This window comes from Hermetia illucens, chromosome 4 (genome assembly GCF_905115235.1).
Source record: "Hermetia illucens chromosome 4, iHerIll2.2.curated.20191125, whole genome shotgun sequence".
Taxonomy (NCBI): domain Eukaryota; kingdom Metazoa; phylum Arthropoda; class Insecta; order Diptera; family Stratiomyidae; genus Hermetia; species Hermetia illucens.
In genome coordinates, this window is record NC_051852.1 from 15,832,618 (window position 1) to 15,847,817 (window position 15,200).

The following is a 15,200-nucleotide window of genomic DNA, read 5'->3' on the forward strand; positions in this document are numbered from 1 at the left end:
ACTCACAGAGCAATTTAGCGTTAATCAACAGCAGTTTCTACGCGCCTACGAAAGATGAGGAAGAGATTCAGAAGATATGCAAATGAGTTGCACAAGAAGGAGGTGCAAAAAACACTTGTGAAATTTAGCTCGAACGATAGAAAAGAAAATTGTTTTTTGACTCGCATCGGTACTGGGGATGAAAGGGATTTTTTTTGAGAGTCCGAAGCGGAGAAAAATCATGGGAAGCCCAGGCGCACAATCCACATTGACTGCATGACCGATTCTCACCGTTTTGCGGGACTAGGAGAAGAGTGTGGTCTATTATGATCTATTAAAGACCGGTGAAACGATTAATACTGATCACAACCAACAATTGATTGTTTTGAACCGCTGCCAGAATACGAAAAGAGACAACACATTACCATCATTCGTATAAGCAACGCTTCCAACTACAGAATTAAGCTCACCCAACAGTACATCCATCATCAGGTTTCATATAAATGGACCTGAGATAGGTCCCTGCGGCCAGCCGTGCTTTATAGCCACCCACTGGGATGGAATATTGTCATGATCCTTCATGAAGGATCGCAGGTCCATTTATATGGATCCTGATGATGGATGAACTGTTGGGTAAGGTTAATTCTGTGTTTGAAGGCGTTGCTTACGCGAATGATCTCCTCATTCTTGTTGAGAATAGCAGCCGTCTTGAGCTTGAGCAGTCGTCCACCTGTAGTGAAATTAAACGGAGTAAATTTGGAATACCGGCAGAAAGTAATATACTCGGTTCTCCCTCGGAAAGCACCTTGTCGTGGTACGGGAGCCCCGGTGGTAGTTTACTATTGGAAACAAAGGATTGCAACTCTCCAAGTGATAAGAAGGCACAGACTTCGAATCCACCCGTGACTTTGAGAAATCAGGTCGTGGCCGAGGTACGGATTTTGGAGGCCTCACCAGATTCATGTTCCCCACGGAGAAATCTGTGGAAGACACGCTATCCACTTCAGTGGAAACCCTATATTAAGTATCTATGCGCGGTGAGCCAAAAACGAAAGTACAGAAACTCCCTTAAGGAGAGGCACAGAAATACTGACTACGGTCGGCCTGTAGGTGACACTGTTGCCTAACTCTTCCAAAAAACGGTACGGTTCCCAGCCGACGACAACAGAAAGCACTGCGAAAGAAGACGAAGTTTCTTGAGAATGAGAACATGGACGCTGCTACACCACCAAGTGTGGCGATATTCAGAGAAATTGGACGCAAGAAAGCGGAACTTTCGGCGGAAGATGAGGACAAGCTGGTAACCCCGGTGAGATCCACGCTGAACACAACACACTTTTCAGTTAGCGGCGGTTTTCATATTAGACTTCACTTTTGGCTACAAACATAGGCGTTAGTCAAATTAACTTGAAGCATGCCAAAACTTCTTCCTATTTACTGGCGGCAAGGCTGGCAAAGTTGCAAGACTATCCTTATATATTTCTAGTTCAAGAGCCATGCGTTCGTTTTAACAGAATCTGTGGTATTGGATCAGTCAAGGGGACACTTCAAAGTTGTTAGAGTTGATTAGAAACTGGCGAGTGCTAGATGAAGTCTCACTCTCAGATCACCGTTTCTTAGAATTTAGTTTGGCTATAGCCTGTAATACAAAGACGGGATTCTAGGAAAACGGATTGGACTTCTTGGCGACAAAGTTGAGCTCTCTAGGCGACTAAGGATTCCTTTGGCGATAGAAGGGCAATTGGCAACTGAATCGCACACTTTTAGAGTGCTTTGAATGGTGGAACCGAGAACTGCAAGGATTCAGGAAATCAAGTGCTTGCAAAAGCAATGAGGATGAAGACTGGTTAAACTTGCAACTAAGCCACATTGCCAAGAACTGTGTATCTGGGTATCACCGGTGCCATGAGCACGACATTCGGCGCAGCCTGAATGTATTACTCAATTTGCAGCCCTTGGATTTGTTATTCAGAGGCTTTGCGTCTCCCCCACCTCAAATACACACACATATAACACGCTTGCGTGGCATATATATAACATATAACACGCTTGCGAGGCATATATAAAACACTTAAGTGGCAGCCTAGATGGAATGAATGTGAGAAAGGTCGGATTTCATCTGCAGTATGTTGGGCGAATGACCATAGTGGCCGTGAAGGACCACCAGCTTCATGTGTTTTGCATTAGTGTTGTCTAGTGACGTCTTATGTGTTGTAATGTTAGCAGAGCGGTAGTTGACTGGTGGAAAGGTTTCGTTGCGATTCTCTGCACCGAGCTGATTCCAGTCAACCTGTCCCCACGTACCTGAGGAGGACGATCAGACCCGAGTCTGCAAGGGATTCATCTGAAATGGCTCATGCTAAGAAGCCTCAACGGAGGTTATCTGGTACCATGGGAATCGGGATGGTCCTCTGAGAGCATACGCTCTGGGAGAATTCCTGGAGGCTATGCTCTCAGCCCGGTTATTAATGGTTGGCCCACTTGTTTTAGTTTCATGGGGGTTGTACTCCTATCGCGGGCAGAGCTCCGTGTGGATTTAAACGTGGAGTTGCGTTGCACAATTCAGGCGCAGTACTCCTTAGTTGCGGCAGAGGTGTAAGATAGCTGCTACATTGGCTGGTGTGAATATACTGAACCTGCACAAAGTATAAACCAGTACTGCAATGGTAGCCATGCCGGGACTCTAATTGTGTCTCCAAATCAATCCGTGTCGGAAGAGGACCGTGGGATTATGTCTACACGGCAGTTTGTCATGCCAAACTTCCAGAACCTTCAGCACATAGCAAACTCAATGTCGTGAGTTGATGGGGAGAAATGATGACACTGAGAGGTATAATATTAGAAAAAAAGTAGGTTGGCATGAGCTAGGTCTCGCCTGCTAAACATTAACAAGAAAATGATTTTCTGGATTTGGTGTTCGAAATGCGGATAGCAAGGATAGGCCATTCACAGCGATCTCGAGAAATACAATATTAACCTTCGTGCCTGACTCCAGGAAATTCTAATGGTTGTTGTTTGATGAGTCTTCAATTCAGAATACTTTGTGACTATCCCATTTTAAAAGCGTTCAATTCGATGGTGATTGGTGAAATTCTAATGCTGGAGTGCAAGTGCTTCTTCGTACCAAGTACAAGCTTTGGGGTTCTGTTTTTTCGTTGTTCGTTCAAATCGTTCAAATGTTAAGAATAGTTTTTTGTTAGTTGCTCATTGACACTGACATTTATTTGTAATCCCTAACAGGAATTGGATATCTACCCCTCAACTGCTCAACTTAGTATTCAAATCAACTTGCAAAATGCGGATCTTATCAAAAGTTACTAAACTTACTTGGTATCCTGCTGATTCTGCCTTTTCTAGGTTTGCCATTCAGACGAGTTACATTAGTTGTTTTAATTTTATTCTTCGTTTTATTGCCTTTGCATTGTATGAACCCTTGCTTTCGAGAATGCCTCATTTTTGTATTTTTTCTGGATTGCTTTAAATTACTTTGAATTTTCCTGAATGATGAGCGGAGAATACGTCTTCTCAATAATTCCCGCTTTCTCGTTGAAATTGCTGCATTTTTCCTAAGTCGTTTGTACTTTGGAGAAGCTTGACCAGCCAGACGCAACTGTGCCGTGATCCTTCCTTCTGGATGTTTACCAATTGGATCAGGGACTTTGCATTGTTTTCTGGGATCACTTTTACTATGGGTTGGGTTTTGGATGTTTCGATGAAACCTCGTGAGAGGACTGTTGAGCTGATTAATCCCCTTCAGTAGTGCATCTGCCTCTTCGCATTTTAACATGAACAAGTAATGGCTTTGGATGGAATGCAAACAGTCACCGCATATACTGTCGGGAAAATTGGGTCCATGTGATAACTGCAATTAAAACATTAAGTAACGTTCGTAAGACATAGAACTCCGAGAAACATTGAACAATGAACATTGAACTTTCGCCGAAAACACTTAGTACTTCAATTCAGTGAGGAGTGCATACACAATCAAGCATTATTAAATTTGTTAGGAGTCCATCCCGCGGTATGACTAGACAAAATCAAACTTGAGCCGTTTCAAAACTCTGTCCTGAACGTGAAGTCAGATCCGAATTTCAAGTTGTGTCACTTAACAGAAACCACTGCCTTCGGTCAAACAGTGGATTTCCTTCCTAAATTACGACAGTCAATTGAAAATTACCAATAATTCGTCGAAAATCTTCCACAATTGAATCACGGCGATGGGCGGCGCGTGAAAGTTTGGCACAACCGAATCAATGACCGGATGTAAGCACTGCCCCGAACGCAAGCATATTCGGCATATTGACGCCAGGCGAATGCCGTTCGTTATTCTATAGGTCATTTCCATGATTTTGAATCCAACGTAAACTTTACTTCACACAGTTCACCTTGTTTACTTGTTGATTGTCTCGGACGCTCTCGGCATGACACTAACATCCCAAAATTCAAAATATGAACGAAGTAACAACAATTTCTGACAGAGCACGAAAGTGAGTTTTGTAGTTCACTGTTGATTGGCTGGTGGAATGGATGGAACGGTTGGGAAATACATTTTTCCGCTGGAATTCGAACGAATGCTCGTTAACGGTTTCTGAGAGGAGAATACCCTTTATTCAAGAGTGTTTGCAGGTTGGGATTGAGTTGGTTTAAAATGAATATCAGGATCATCGCACGACGCTATATGCCGTGGGAAAGAAGGAGGCAATGTGGTCAGCATTGCGCTCGCCCGAGATTATTACCCTGATTTGACTCAGGTACTCATTCGCAGCTGAGTCGACCGATATCCGACGTCAAATCACGATACAAATCTCACAGCCACCAGTGAAATTCGAGCCCTGACCTTTCGTACGACAACCTTGTGCTCTAACCACGCAGCTATCCGGACACTGTCAAATTATTAGTCGCAGTTATCTCCTTAACAAAAAACAAATCGGAATACCGGAAGCTCGTGCTTCGGGTATAAAGGTTTTGTGTTCATCTTATGTAAGAAATTCCAACGCGCATTTTTCTATTCCTATATAGCTACAAATCCAACATATTCTTTCATATTTGTCCAAACTCGAGACAAACGTACATATTACAGCCATAGATACTACGCTCACCCTAAACAAACAAACTGCCTATTTCCGAATACTGTACACATATATGCACGTATATCAATTGATCTTACCCATATTTCCGATTTACTTCTTATATCTATGTTAATTAGGCACTACTGGCAAAGTTCATTAGCACGCATATATTATAAACTACATACATACATGTGCGGTTAACAAACAAGTAAAAAACTAGAACAAAATAATTCTCTGGGACCCCATTCAAAGGAACTTATTTCGATGTGGTATTGACGAATTAATATGTGATGATGACGTCATGCAGGTTGTAAAGTGAACGAAATTCACAAAAAATTGTAAAGTTTTACCCCCTATAACTTTGTTAATAATAGTTTGATTTTCTTCAAACTTGACCAAATTGTGCATTATGTTCTTCATTACACGCATGCCAAATTTTGTACTTCTGGAATGAACATAAGGGGGTGCCGGGTAAATTTCTAAAATGTGGAAATATACTATTATTAACTTTATTTGTGCAGATATCGGAACCGGATATATTTTGAGGCCTAGATTTCGTAGAGATGCACCACTGTGATTTTTTTTCAGATTTTTCGGTTGGATGAGTTCTGAGAACGAGACCTGTTAAACTTTTTGGGGGTCACATTTTAAGCTCTCATTCCCTTATGTTTCACCCAATATCAAATATTGAAGTTTCGAAAAGTACTAATTAAGACCTTTCATTGGATACCCCACATGACTACATTCTGTGAAAAAAAAAATTTGCACCCTCCATTCACATGTATGGGGAGCCCCCCCTTAAACTTAACACAAGATAGCGCCACTTGCTGCATGTAAAGAGAACACCAGATTACATACTCTCACCAATTTTCGTGACAATCGGTCCAGCCGTTTCCGAATAAATCGGTGATTTAGCTTCTCAAAAAACTTCCACTGATTTATTTATGACGGACTTAGAACAATTTGTTGAAGGAAAATTCGCAAGCAGCTTACGCCGTTGCTGCTTCTCGGTATACCTCGCCGCGACTGACTAACACGTGTCAGTTTGGAAAAAACTAAAGACGCCGCGTCCGTTGCAGCAAACCGACGTGCTGTATGGCCACATTTGATTTTGTAGACGATCGATAGGGTGAAGGATTGTAGAGAAAGTACGTGGAAAAGACACTTCGGGTGTCTTGTGGCCAGGATATGGGGCGCGACACATTAATTGCGATTGATCGATGGAAGACAAAGATTAGGTTCCTATCCACAAATTTCTATTTGGGCGATGTATGAAAAGTGATCCTTTGGATCACAGGTAATGAGAAGGTATGAATGGTCTCCTAGCCTGATTCAGATCGAACCAGGTGGCCGATGTGCAGGAAAGAGTCAAGGCCGTAGAACATGTGGATTTTGCTTTTCTCATCAGCTTTTACTTCTGACTTAAGGAGGCACTGTATCAGGGGTCTCTCCTCGTAATTAGCTGAGCATTATCCGTTAACTCCCAGCGACCCGGTAAGAGAAACTTTTAGGCTTGGATGGGCGACAACTTGCATTCTACATTGCAAGCTGGCTTGACCCGCGACTATCCGCCTGTGACCATTCTCTTATTACGTATTCTCGTTCTGAGATCCACGAAACTCCAACAGCTGTTATTCTATTACATGGTCCCGCTCCTATCGGTACCGGGTCCTTGTCGTCGGCAAGCACTTTTCTGTTGTGTTCTGGCTACAAGCTCATCCTATCATTTGTTGCTATCACTATCTGCCGTAAGGCTGGTGTAGCAATCTTTAATGCGTATCTGGTTTCCCATATTACTACCTGATGTGCATATAGGTGGCTGAGACTTCTCGTATGGGAACAGCTGCCCCTCTCATTTGGATTAGTATGAGCGTCCAATATGGAGATGCAGCTACATTTCACTTAAGGCAGCTCGATGTCCTCCGACCTCTTAATTCAAGATCAAACAGAGGTAAGAAAGAAGATAAGGAGTATTAGCGTGAGAGTGTGAAATGAGAATGCTCCTGGTGGAGCGAGACTTTCCCTGATGTACTTTGCACTCCAAAGTCAGTGAGGGGCAGGTCGTTCCAAGTGGGCATCCTTGTATTCGTCGGATCAGCCAGGAAATACCTACAAGGCAACCCTTTGGCTGGATGACAAATACCGATCTCTCACTGAGACAGTCATGGGGGAACTCTTCCTTACAAGTCCAGCGTGAGTATAATTTTTTATTATAGAAACACAATTTTATTTTTGTCAAAACTTAAACTTACAGAGGAAAAACACAGAAGGTGATTAACAGAAGACAGACAGGATGGAAGACTCAACGAACTAAAACTTATCTAAGGTTATCATCATCAACGGTGCAAAAACCGGTATCCGGTATACGGGCCTGCCTTAATGAGGAACTCCGAACATCCCGGTTTTACGCCGAAGTCCGCCAATTCGATATTCCTAAAAGCTGTCTGGCGTCCTGAATTACGCCATCGCTCCATCTCAGGCAGGGTCTGCCTCGTCTTCTTTTTCTATAATAGATATTGCCCTTATAGACTCTCCGGGCTGGATCATCCTCATCCATACGGATTAAGTGACCCGGCCATCGTAATCTATGGAACCGGATTTTATCCACAACTGGACGGTCATGGTATCGCTCATAGATTTCGTCGTTATGTAGGCCAAAAATTCTTCGGAGGATTCTTCTCTCGAACGCGGCCAAGAGTTCGCAATTTTTCTTGCTAAGAACCCAAGTTTCCGAGGAATACATGAGGACTGGCAAGATCATATTCTTGTACAGTAAGACCCTTGACCCTATGGTGAGACGTTTCGAGCGGAACAGTTTTTGTGAGTTGAAATAGGCTCTGTTGGCTGACAACAACCGTGCGCGGATTTCATCATCGTAGCTGTGATCGGTTATGATTTTCGACCCTAGACAGGGAAAATTATCAACGGTCTCAACGTTGTATTCTCCTATCCTTATTCTTCCTGTTTGACCAGTGCGGTTTGACGTTGCTGGCTGGTTCGTTTTCGGCACTGACGTTGCCACCATATATTTTGTCTTGCCTTCATTGATGTGCAGCCCAAGATCTCGCGCCGCCTGCTCGATCTGGATGAAGGCAGTTTGTACGACTCAGCTGGTTCTTCCCATGATGTCGATATCGTGAGCATAGGCCAGTAGTTAGGTGGACTTAAAGAGGATCGTACCTCTTGCATTTACCTCAGCATCAGGGATCACTTTCTCGAGGGCCAGGTTAAAGAGGACGCATGATAGGGAAACCCCATTGTCGTAGACCGTTGTTGATGTCGAATGGTCTTGAGAGTGATCCTGCTGCTTTTATCTGGCCTCGCACATTGGTCAGGGTCAGCCTAGTCAGTCTTATTAATTTCGTCGGGATACCGAATTGGCCGAATGGCCGTGTAAAGTCTTACCCTGGCTATGCTATCATAGGCGGCTTTAAAGTCGATGAATAGATGGTGCAACTGTTGTCCATATTCCAACAGTTTCCAGCGCTTGCCGCAGAGAGAAAATGTGATCTGTTGCTGATTTGCCTGGAGTGAAGTCTCTTTGGTATGGACCAATGATGTTCTGGGCGTATGGGGCTATCCGGCCTAGCAAGATAGCGGAGAATATCTTATAGATGTTACTCAGCAACGTGATACCTCTATAATTGCTGCACTGTGTGATATCTCCCTTTTTATGTATGAGACAGATAATGCCTCGTTGCCAATCGTCGGGCATTGATTCGCTGTCCCATACCTTGAGCACAAGTTGATGAACCACTTGGTGTAACTGGTCACCTCCATATTTAACCAATTCGGCTGTAATTCCATCGACCCCAGGCGACTTATGATTTTTGAGCCGATGAATTGCACGGACTGTTTCTCGTAAACTTGATGGTGGCAGTATTTGTCCATCGTCTTCAATTGGCGGGACCTCCAACTCGCCGATATTCTGGTTGTTCAGTAGCTCATCAAAGTACTCAACCCATCGCTCCAATATGCTCATTCTGTCGGAAATCAGATTTCCCTCTTTGTCTCGGCAGGATGAACATCGAGGTGTATAAGACTTCATCCTGCTGACTTTTTGGTAAAACTTGCGCGCCTGGTGCGGTTGCTCCCTGTACTTTTCTAGTTCACAGACTTGTTGTTTCTCCCAGGCTTCCTTTTTCCGTCTGTGAAGTCGCTTCTCCGCTCGACGGAGTTCGTGATAAGTCTCTGCGCGTGCCCGCGTTTTTTGAGAATGCAACATTACTCGGTATGCGGCTTTCTTCCGTTCCGTTGCTAGCTTACATTCATCATCAAACCAGCCGTTCCGACTCCTTTTGCGGCTGGGGCCAAGTATGTTTGTGGCCGTATAAATGATAACGTTCTTCAGGTGGTTGTGAAGATCATTTCTTGATGCTTCATCTCCAGGTCCTCTGTTGACTGCGGTTATTGCGGCATCCATTTCCCTCTTATAGATGTCGCGGAGGGTTGTGTTGTGGATGGCTTCAGTGTTAACTCTCACCTGATTGTCAGAGGGGATTCTAGGTGGTATTGTTATTCGAGCTCGGAGCACCATGCCAACGAGGTAGTGATCCGAGTCTATATTGGCCCCCCCATATGTTCTGACATTCATCAAGGCTAAGAGGTGGTGGCGTTCGATCAACACATGGTCAATTTGGTTGAAAGTGGTCCCGTCTGGAGAAGCCCACGTATGTTTGTGGACCGCTTTCCGCGCAAACCAGGTACTTAAAACTACCATTTCGTGTGACCCTGCTAATTGAATAATCCGCAGTCCGTTATTATTTGTATTTTGGTGTAAGCTATGGGAGCCAAAGTATCGCCTGAATACGGGCTTCTTCCCTACTTGGCTGTTAAAAACCCCAAGTATGATGACAGGCTTCGAGGGTCCGTTCTACTGCCTCGTAGAAGGTATCTTCTCCGACTCTGCAGTCTCCTCTGTAGGGGCGTGAACGTTAATGAGGTTTATATTTCTAAATTTGCCTTGCAAGCGCAGAGTACATAGCCGTTCGCTTATGTTTTCAAAGCCGATAACAGCAGGTTTCATTTTTTGGCTGACTAAGAAACCTACTCCGACCACATGGTTTACTGGATGACCGCTATAATATATGGTGTAGCGGCTCTTCTCTAGGAAACCGGTCCCTGTTCAATGCGTCTTTTGCAACGCTGTTTCATCAGCCCTATATTGGGACAGGGTATCGGCTAGCTGCTTAGTAGCTCCATCTCTGAACAGGAAGCGCACGTTCCATGAGAAAATGCGGAAATCGTTATTCCGTTCGCCGTTGTGTTGTCAGCCCAGTCCGAGGCTCGTTTTGTGGCTTCGTAGCAAGTTCTTTTCTGTGTAGGGTTGTTAGCCGTAGCTGCAAAGTCGGGAAGGTCAGATATCGCAGAAATTGGAGCGGTTGGAGGCCAGGTCAAAATCGAACAGAATTCAAAATTTACACGATCCGCGACGAAAGAGGAAGCACCCCAGACTCAGCAAATGCAAGAATTTTGAAGCTACGACATCAGGAAGATGAGATATAGCAGAAAATGGGGCTTTGGAGGACCAGGTGAAAATAAAAGAAAAAATTTACACGGCCGGGGATCGAAAAAATGATGAAAAATGGAAAATCGTCAGTTACTGGGGGCTATACCTCAATCGAAAGGGAGGTGCTCTATATTCAGAAGATCAAGAGAAAAGAAAATCGGTCGGTGAAGGATCCGGTGAAAATCAAAGATTCGTGTGGGCGATACCTCATTCGAAAGGGAAGGGGATTAAGATTCTGGAAAACGTGCATTTTGAGGTTACGGCGAAAAGGGAAGCGCTCAAGATTGAGTAGATACACGAATTTCAAGTCTTTGTCGTCGGGGAGGCGAGATATTGCGGAAAATCGGGCTGAGTCAAAGAAAATGGGGGAGGGGGTTGTAAAAATGGTGGAAAATGGAAAATCAAATTGCCGTGGGGGGCCTCATTTGAAAGGGGAAGCACTCCAGATGCTGGAAATACAAAATTTTTGACGCGACGACGCTGGGAAGATGAGATATCGTGAAAATCGGGCGATGAGGGTCAGGTGAAAATCGGAGAAAATTGAAAATTTCCACGTGGGGTAACTATTTTACCATACAATTTACATACTCTGTGAACTGATGAGATCCATATGGTTGGTATGTCTGGTATTGTCTGTATATTGAGTTTGGGGTAGTCCTCTTTAGGGCACGACCTTTAGACTTTTTGCTGACCCCGTACTTACTCGAGATCATTAAGTGAATTTTTGTGGACTTCCATACGGTGTTTGGCGGTCCTCTTTTTGGAAACTGGAAACCAAATATTCTCCTTCTTGGATTGTCTCCCGTCTAACATAATTAATAACTAATTACCCAAACTATATGGATAACCAATTTCTTAGTTAATATGTGCAATAAAAATTATCGCGACTTAAGCCATGTCAAAAAGATAAGCTCCTATGAACTCTCTGATTATCCAATTACAAGAAATGAGTGGATATACTGGAGCCACCGAATTGCCTTGGGTAGTCTTTAAATTATTACGCAGTTAGAAGAAATTATAATGTCGATCTTATGGAGCCAAGTCCCATGATTGGGAGTTCAAAAAGTAACGACATCATTGACATAATAATATTAATAGCCGTTGGTTATAGTCGTGCATGATGTCGAAGTAGCTTTTATAGCAGTTGTGTGATACGTATGAGTATCTAAGTTATCCACACAACTTGAGGCCGCTTATTCAACTCTTGGAATGACTTGAATGTTACAGTTGAGTTTAAGGCTTGCATAGAGTAGTGAACTATCTTGTATGGACATGGATGAAAGTATCTGTATATGCATTCTAGCTACAACTATTTTTGGTAGTTTATAATGTAAATTTTCTGGCTGCTTAATAATAGTCAAAGGAGCATTAAGAATGAGAGTTAGGTACCAAATAGGATCCTTCACCAAAGAAATGAAAAACATGAAGAAATGCACTATTGCATTATAGTTTAAATCATCAGAGGTGGGGGTGAGATTGTGCAGTCTAACATCTCGCATAGACCAAAACGGTCCAGATGCGATAAATTTCTTTAACTAAAAGCCAGCAGCATTTTCTTAATTAGCTGAAATATTTAGGTTGTTGGGGTAAATCTTAACAGATCAGAAGACTTCCTTAAAACCTAAGAAGGCAGATGCTACTAAGTTTCCAAGTCGTTTGGGATTTTCACGAAGGACAATTGCATGGAGAATACTCCAGGGTCTTTTTTGTGTTTGTTTTCGATAGTTTCTACAGATGCTATAAATTATAAGTCCAATCTTGTATGCCTGAATACCGATCAGACAGTATCTGGAATCTTGTTCTTAGTCAAAACTCAAAGGTGTTTTCTTTTTGTTGTGGTTGAGCTACATGAGTCTCGTGGTAGTCTATGCTGTTTTCTGCTTTTATATATCTACTAATTTCATTTTTAAAAAAAGTTCCAGTACTCATGCCTTCAGTAAACTATGCGTCAGTTTGAAACGGTATATTCTTAGGATACCCTGTCATGTGAACTTTTAACTCCCAACCAAAAAGATGTACGGGGAACCGAGAGACAGAAGCATCACAAGGACTGGATTAAGTTCTTCTAATACCTCTTTCAGTGTTCTGTGACTTTCTCGTTCACTTTTCTTTGTAGACTCAAACAAACTGCTGGCATTCCTGTATACTAAATGTATATATACGAGGGTCGCAAATTAAAAAATGTATCTAGAGTTGCATCGAATGTTGTGCTTATAGTATGAGAAGTACCCAGCCATACAGTTCTTTATAGTGAGAGTAGTTTACAGTGAAAACGATTTTGTCTCATCTCAATCCCTTGCACTACGGCAAGGCTTACATGTTGGTCCTGTCGCGATCTACTAATCCCTTGCACTACGGCAAGGCTTACATGTTGGTCCTGTCGCGATCTACAAGTGTTTCAACGCACAGAAACCTCTGCTTTAGAATGCATAGGTCTACTTAACTAAAGTTCTTAAAAAAGTTTTTGGAAGGGAACACAGCCCTTTCTAATGTGCTCGAACACCCCTATTGTGGGCTCCTCTTTTACGATATATTGCTCTTGCAATACTCCAGCCTCTTTTCGCAAGCTAGGATGGTCCTCCTGTTGAAAATAATGGGGAAGGGGCTTACCAGTTTTAAGAAGAAGAGGTTAAGAAGACCGTCACTACCATTGCAGTCAAACCAATGACGAACTCATCAAGGAGAGGAGTAAGCAGGCGAATGGTAGGAGATATGGCATGGGCTGCACTCACTAGTGCGAAAGAAGAAGAGGGAGGGGAGGGAACATAGATTGAGGAATGGCAACAGCAGAATGAATTACAGAATAGTTGAGGAGATGGCTAAAAGGAAAGGAGGAGATAGCTGGGTGGAATAGCGACAGTTGCGAATGTGGGATCAGGATGATTTGAGTTTTCCGCGCTCCAGTGAATCTTCAATACTGGCCAGATATTCTTTTCTGAACTAAAGCGTTAAAAATTTGATCGAGGAACGCAGAGTTTTAAAAAGAACGATTTCAGAAGACACATACTTCTTTCTAGCGGTGAGGTTTTGACGAAGGTTTTTAAAGACTTCATTGGTGAATCAGACTGGGTAAGTGCGCCGGGACTTAGAGAGGAGGGGACGTAACGGGAGAGAAGATCTGATAGAATGAGAGGAGGGGGCCCAGTTGATTATCGACAGGGCTGTTTCAAACCTTCGAAATTTGTCTTACGAAAGTTGAATTTGGCAGGCTTGGGCTCGACAAGAGAGGGGAGTTGGCTGATCATAGAACTTGAGAGCAGGATGATGGCCATTAAGAACAACTTAGGAGGGAGCATGATGAGATTGAGAAAAGCAACTCACAGGAAGGTTACAGAGGACGAGATCAAGAGTGTGATTTAAATGATTTCTAGAAATTGTATGGAGTGCTCATGAAAGTGGATAAAGGAAGGGAAGGGTAGAAGGAATTATTGAGGAGGGAAGAAATTATTGGGGAGGCAGTAGAGGAGGACCTGCAGAAACTGCGGACGCGGCGATGAATAGTTAAGACCGGCAGCCTTACTCCGTTTGAGTGCATTGACGGCCCAGATGATTTCCCTTCTGTTTGGAGGAGTAGTCTGTACCCGCATGTTACGGTGATTAGTCTTTTCGTCGACACGATGTGATACTGTCAAGAACCGTGTTGAAGTGTTCTTTTCACCTCTCCAGCAGTTCGTTGTTGTGGATGGAAGTTGATTCTTAACGTCCCGCAGAAGACCGTCTAAAGGTTTGCGACCGCGTCTCTGGCTTCCCTTTCTTCCGCCTGTTCCCGAATTAGTGTCGGAGAAGTTATCAGCAGGATTGACTCTATAGTCCCTTCGTCATTTCGAGCCACCATACGGGGGTTCCGCCACTGTATGCAATATCCTTCGCGCGCAGATTCATTGTAAGAAAGCGTAATTTGCTCTATATTGTGTGGGTCGAAGACCACCTTTGTTCTTCGATCTTCAGGCTCTTTTGGTACAGTTCGAACACCAATCTGCAACCCTCCACGTTTGTAGATTTGTCCTTACTGGTATTCATGAACTTCACCGTCCAGTGTCGGAAGTCCATGCCCGGGTTCTGTTCATGCAACATGCGGATGAATTTGCCTGCCTTCCTTCCAGGGCCCGTTAATCAACATCGAACATGTTCTGTCCTCAGTGTTCACAATTGTAAACTTGTGCCGACCGTCAGAACTTAAAGCCAAGATTACCTGCTGGAGTCACTTTAAGGCAGCCTCAACAGTGCACTCCAAATGAAGAAGCCCATGGCGAAAACCTTGATTGTTAAATCTTGGCTCCATTTCAGGCTCCAGCATATTTTTCCACAGGCATTCCCGGAGGATGGTAAATAATCCCTTTGACGTTTTCTCATCCTTGGAGGAAACTCTTGCGGCAGAAGTCAAAACTGAGGTTGAATTTCGCATTCTTCCGTCCGGATTTCGTATCCGTATTCCTACGGGAGGGACAAGCTTCATTGAGATCTCTCTCGCTGATTTGATCACCTCCTGGGACGTGCAGATGTAGGCCCTGGTGCGTAGCGCAATAAAGTGTTGCCCACCATAGATGTGTTGGTTGGTAGGTACGCTTTTTGCACGCATTACCGCTGATAGAAAAGTGTGGTGGGTCCAGTGTGGGTCTTACCGGGATTACCAGTTTGTGCCC

The 15,200-nt window shown here is 43.6% G+C and overlaps 1 protein-coding gene across 1 annotated transcript; it reads right to left on the reverse strand.

Annotated features, from left to right (window-relative positions):
• Positions 1-557: 557 nt before the first annotated feature.
• On the reverse strand, positions 558-4,381 carry LOC119656290. Its single transcript, XM_038062726.1, has 3 exons — positions 4,157-4,381; positions 3,466-3,841; positions 558-709 (listed from the first exon to the last, which is right to left on the reverse strand). Exons 1-3 carry the CDS (start codon positions 4,322-4,324, stop codon positions 558-560), a joined length of 696 nt encoding a protein of 231 aa, XP_037918654.1. The 5' UTR covers positions 4,325-4,381.
• Between the last annotated feature and the right edge of the window lie 10,819 nt (positions 4,382-15,200).

Excerpts from the sequence above, each read along its gene's own strand:
- LOC119656290 (XM_038062726.1), bottom strand. The coding sequence starts at position 4,324 with ATGGAAATGACCTATAGAATAACGAACGGCATTCGCCTGGCGTCAATA. Across the intron at positions 3,842-4,156 it reads AGATTTTCGACGAATTATTG|TTATCACATGGACCCAATTT; the intron begins GTAATTTTCAAT and ends TTTTAATTGCAG. Across the intron at positions 710-3,465 it reads ATCATTCAGGAAAATTCAAA|GTGGACGACTGCTCAAGCTC; the intron begins GTAATTTAAAGC and ends ATTTCACTACAG.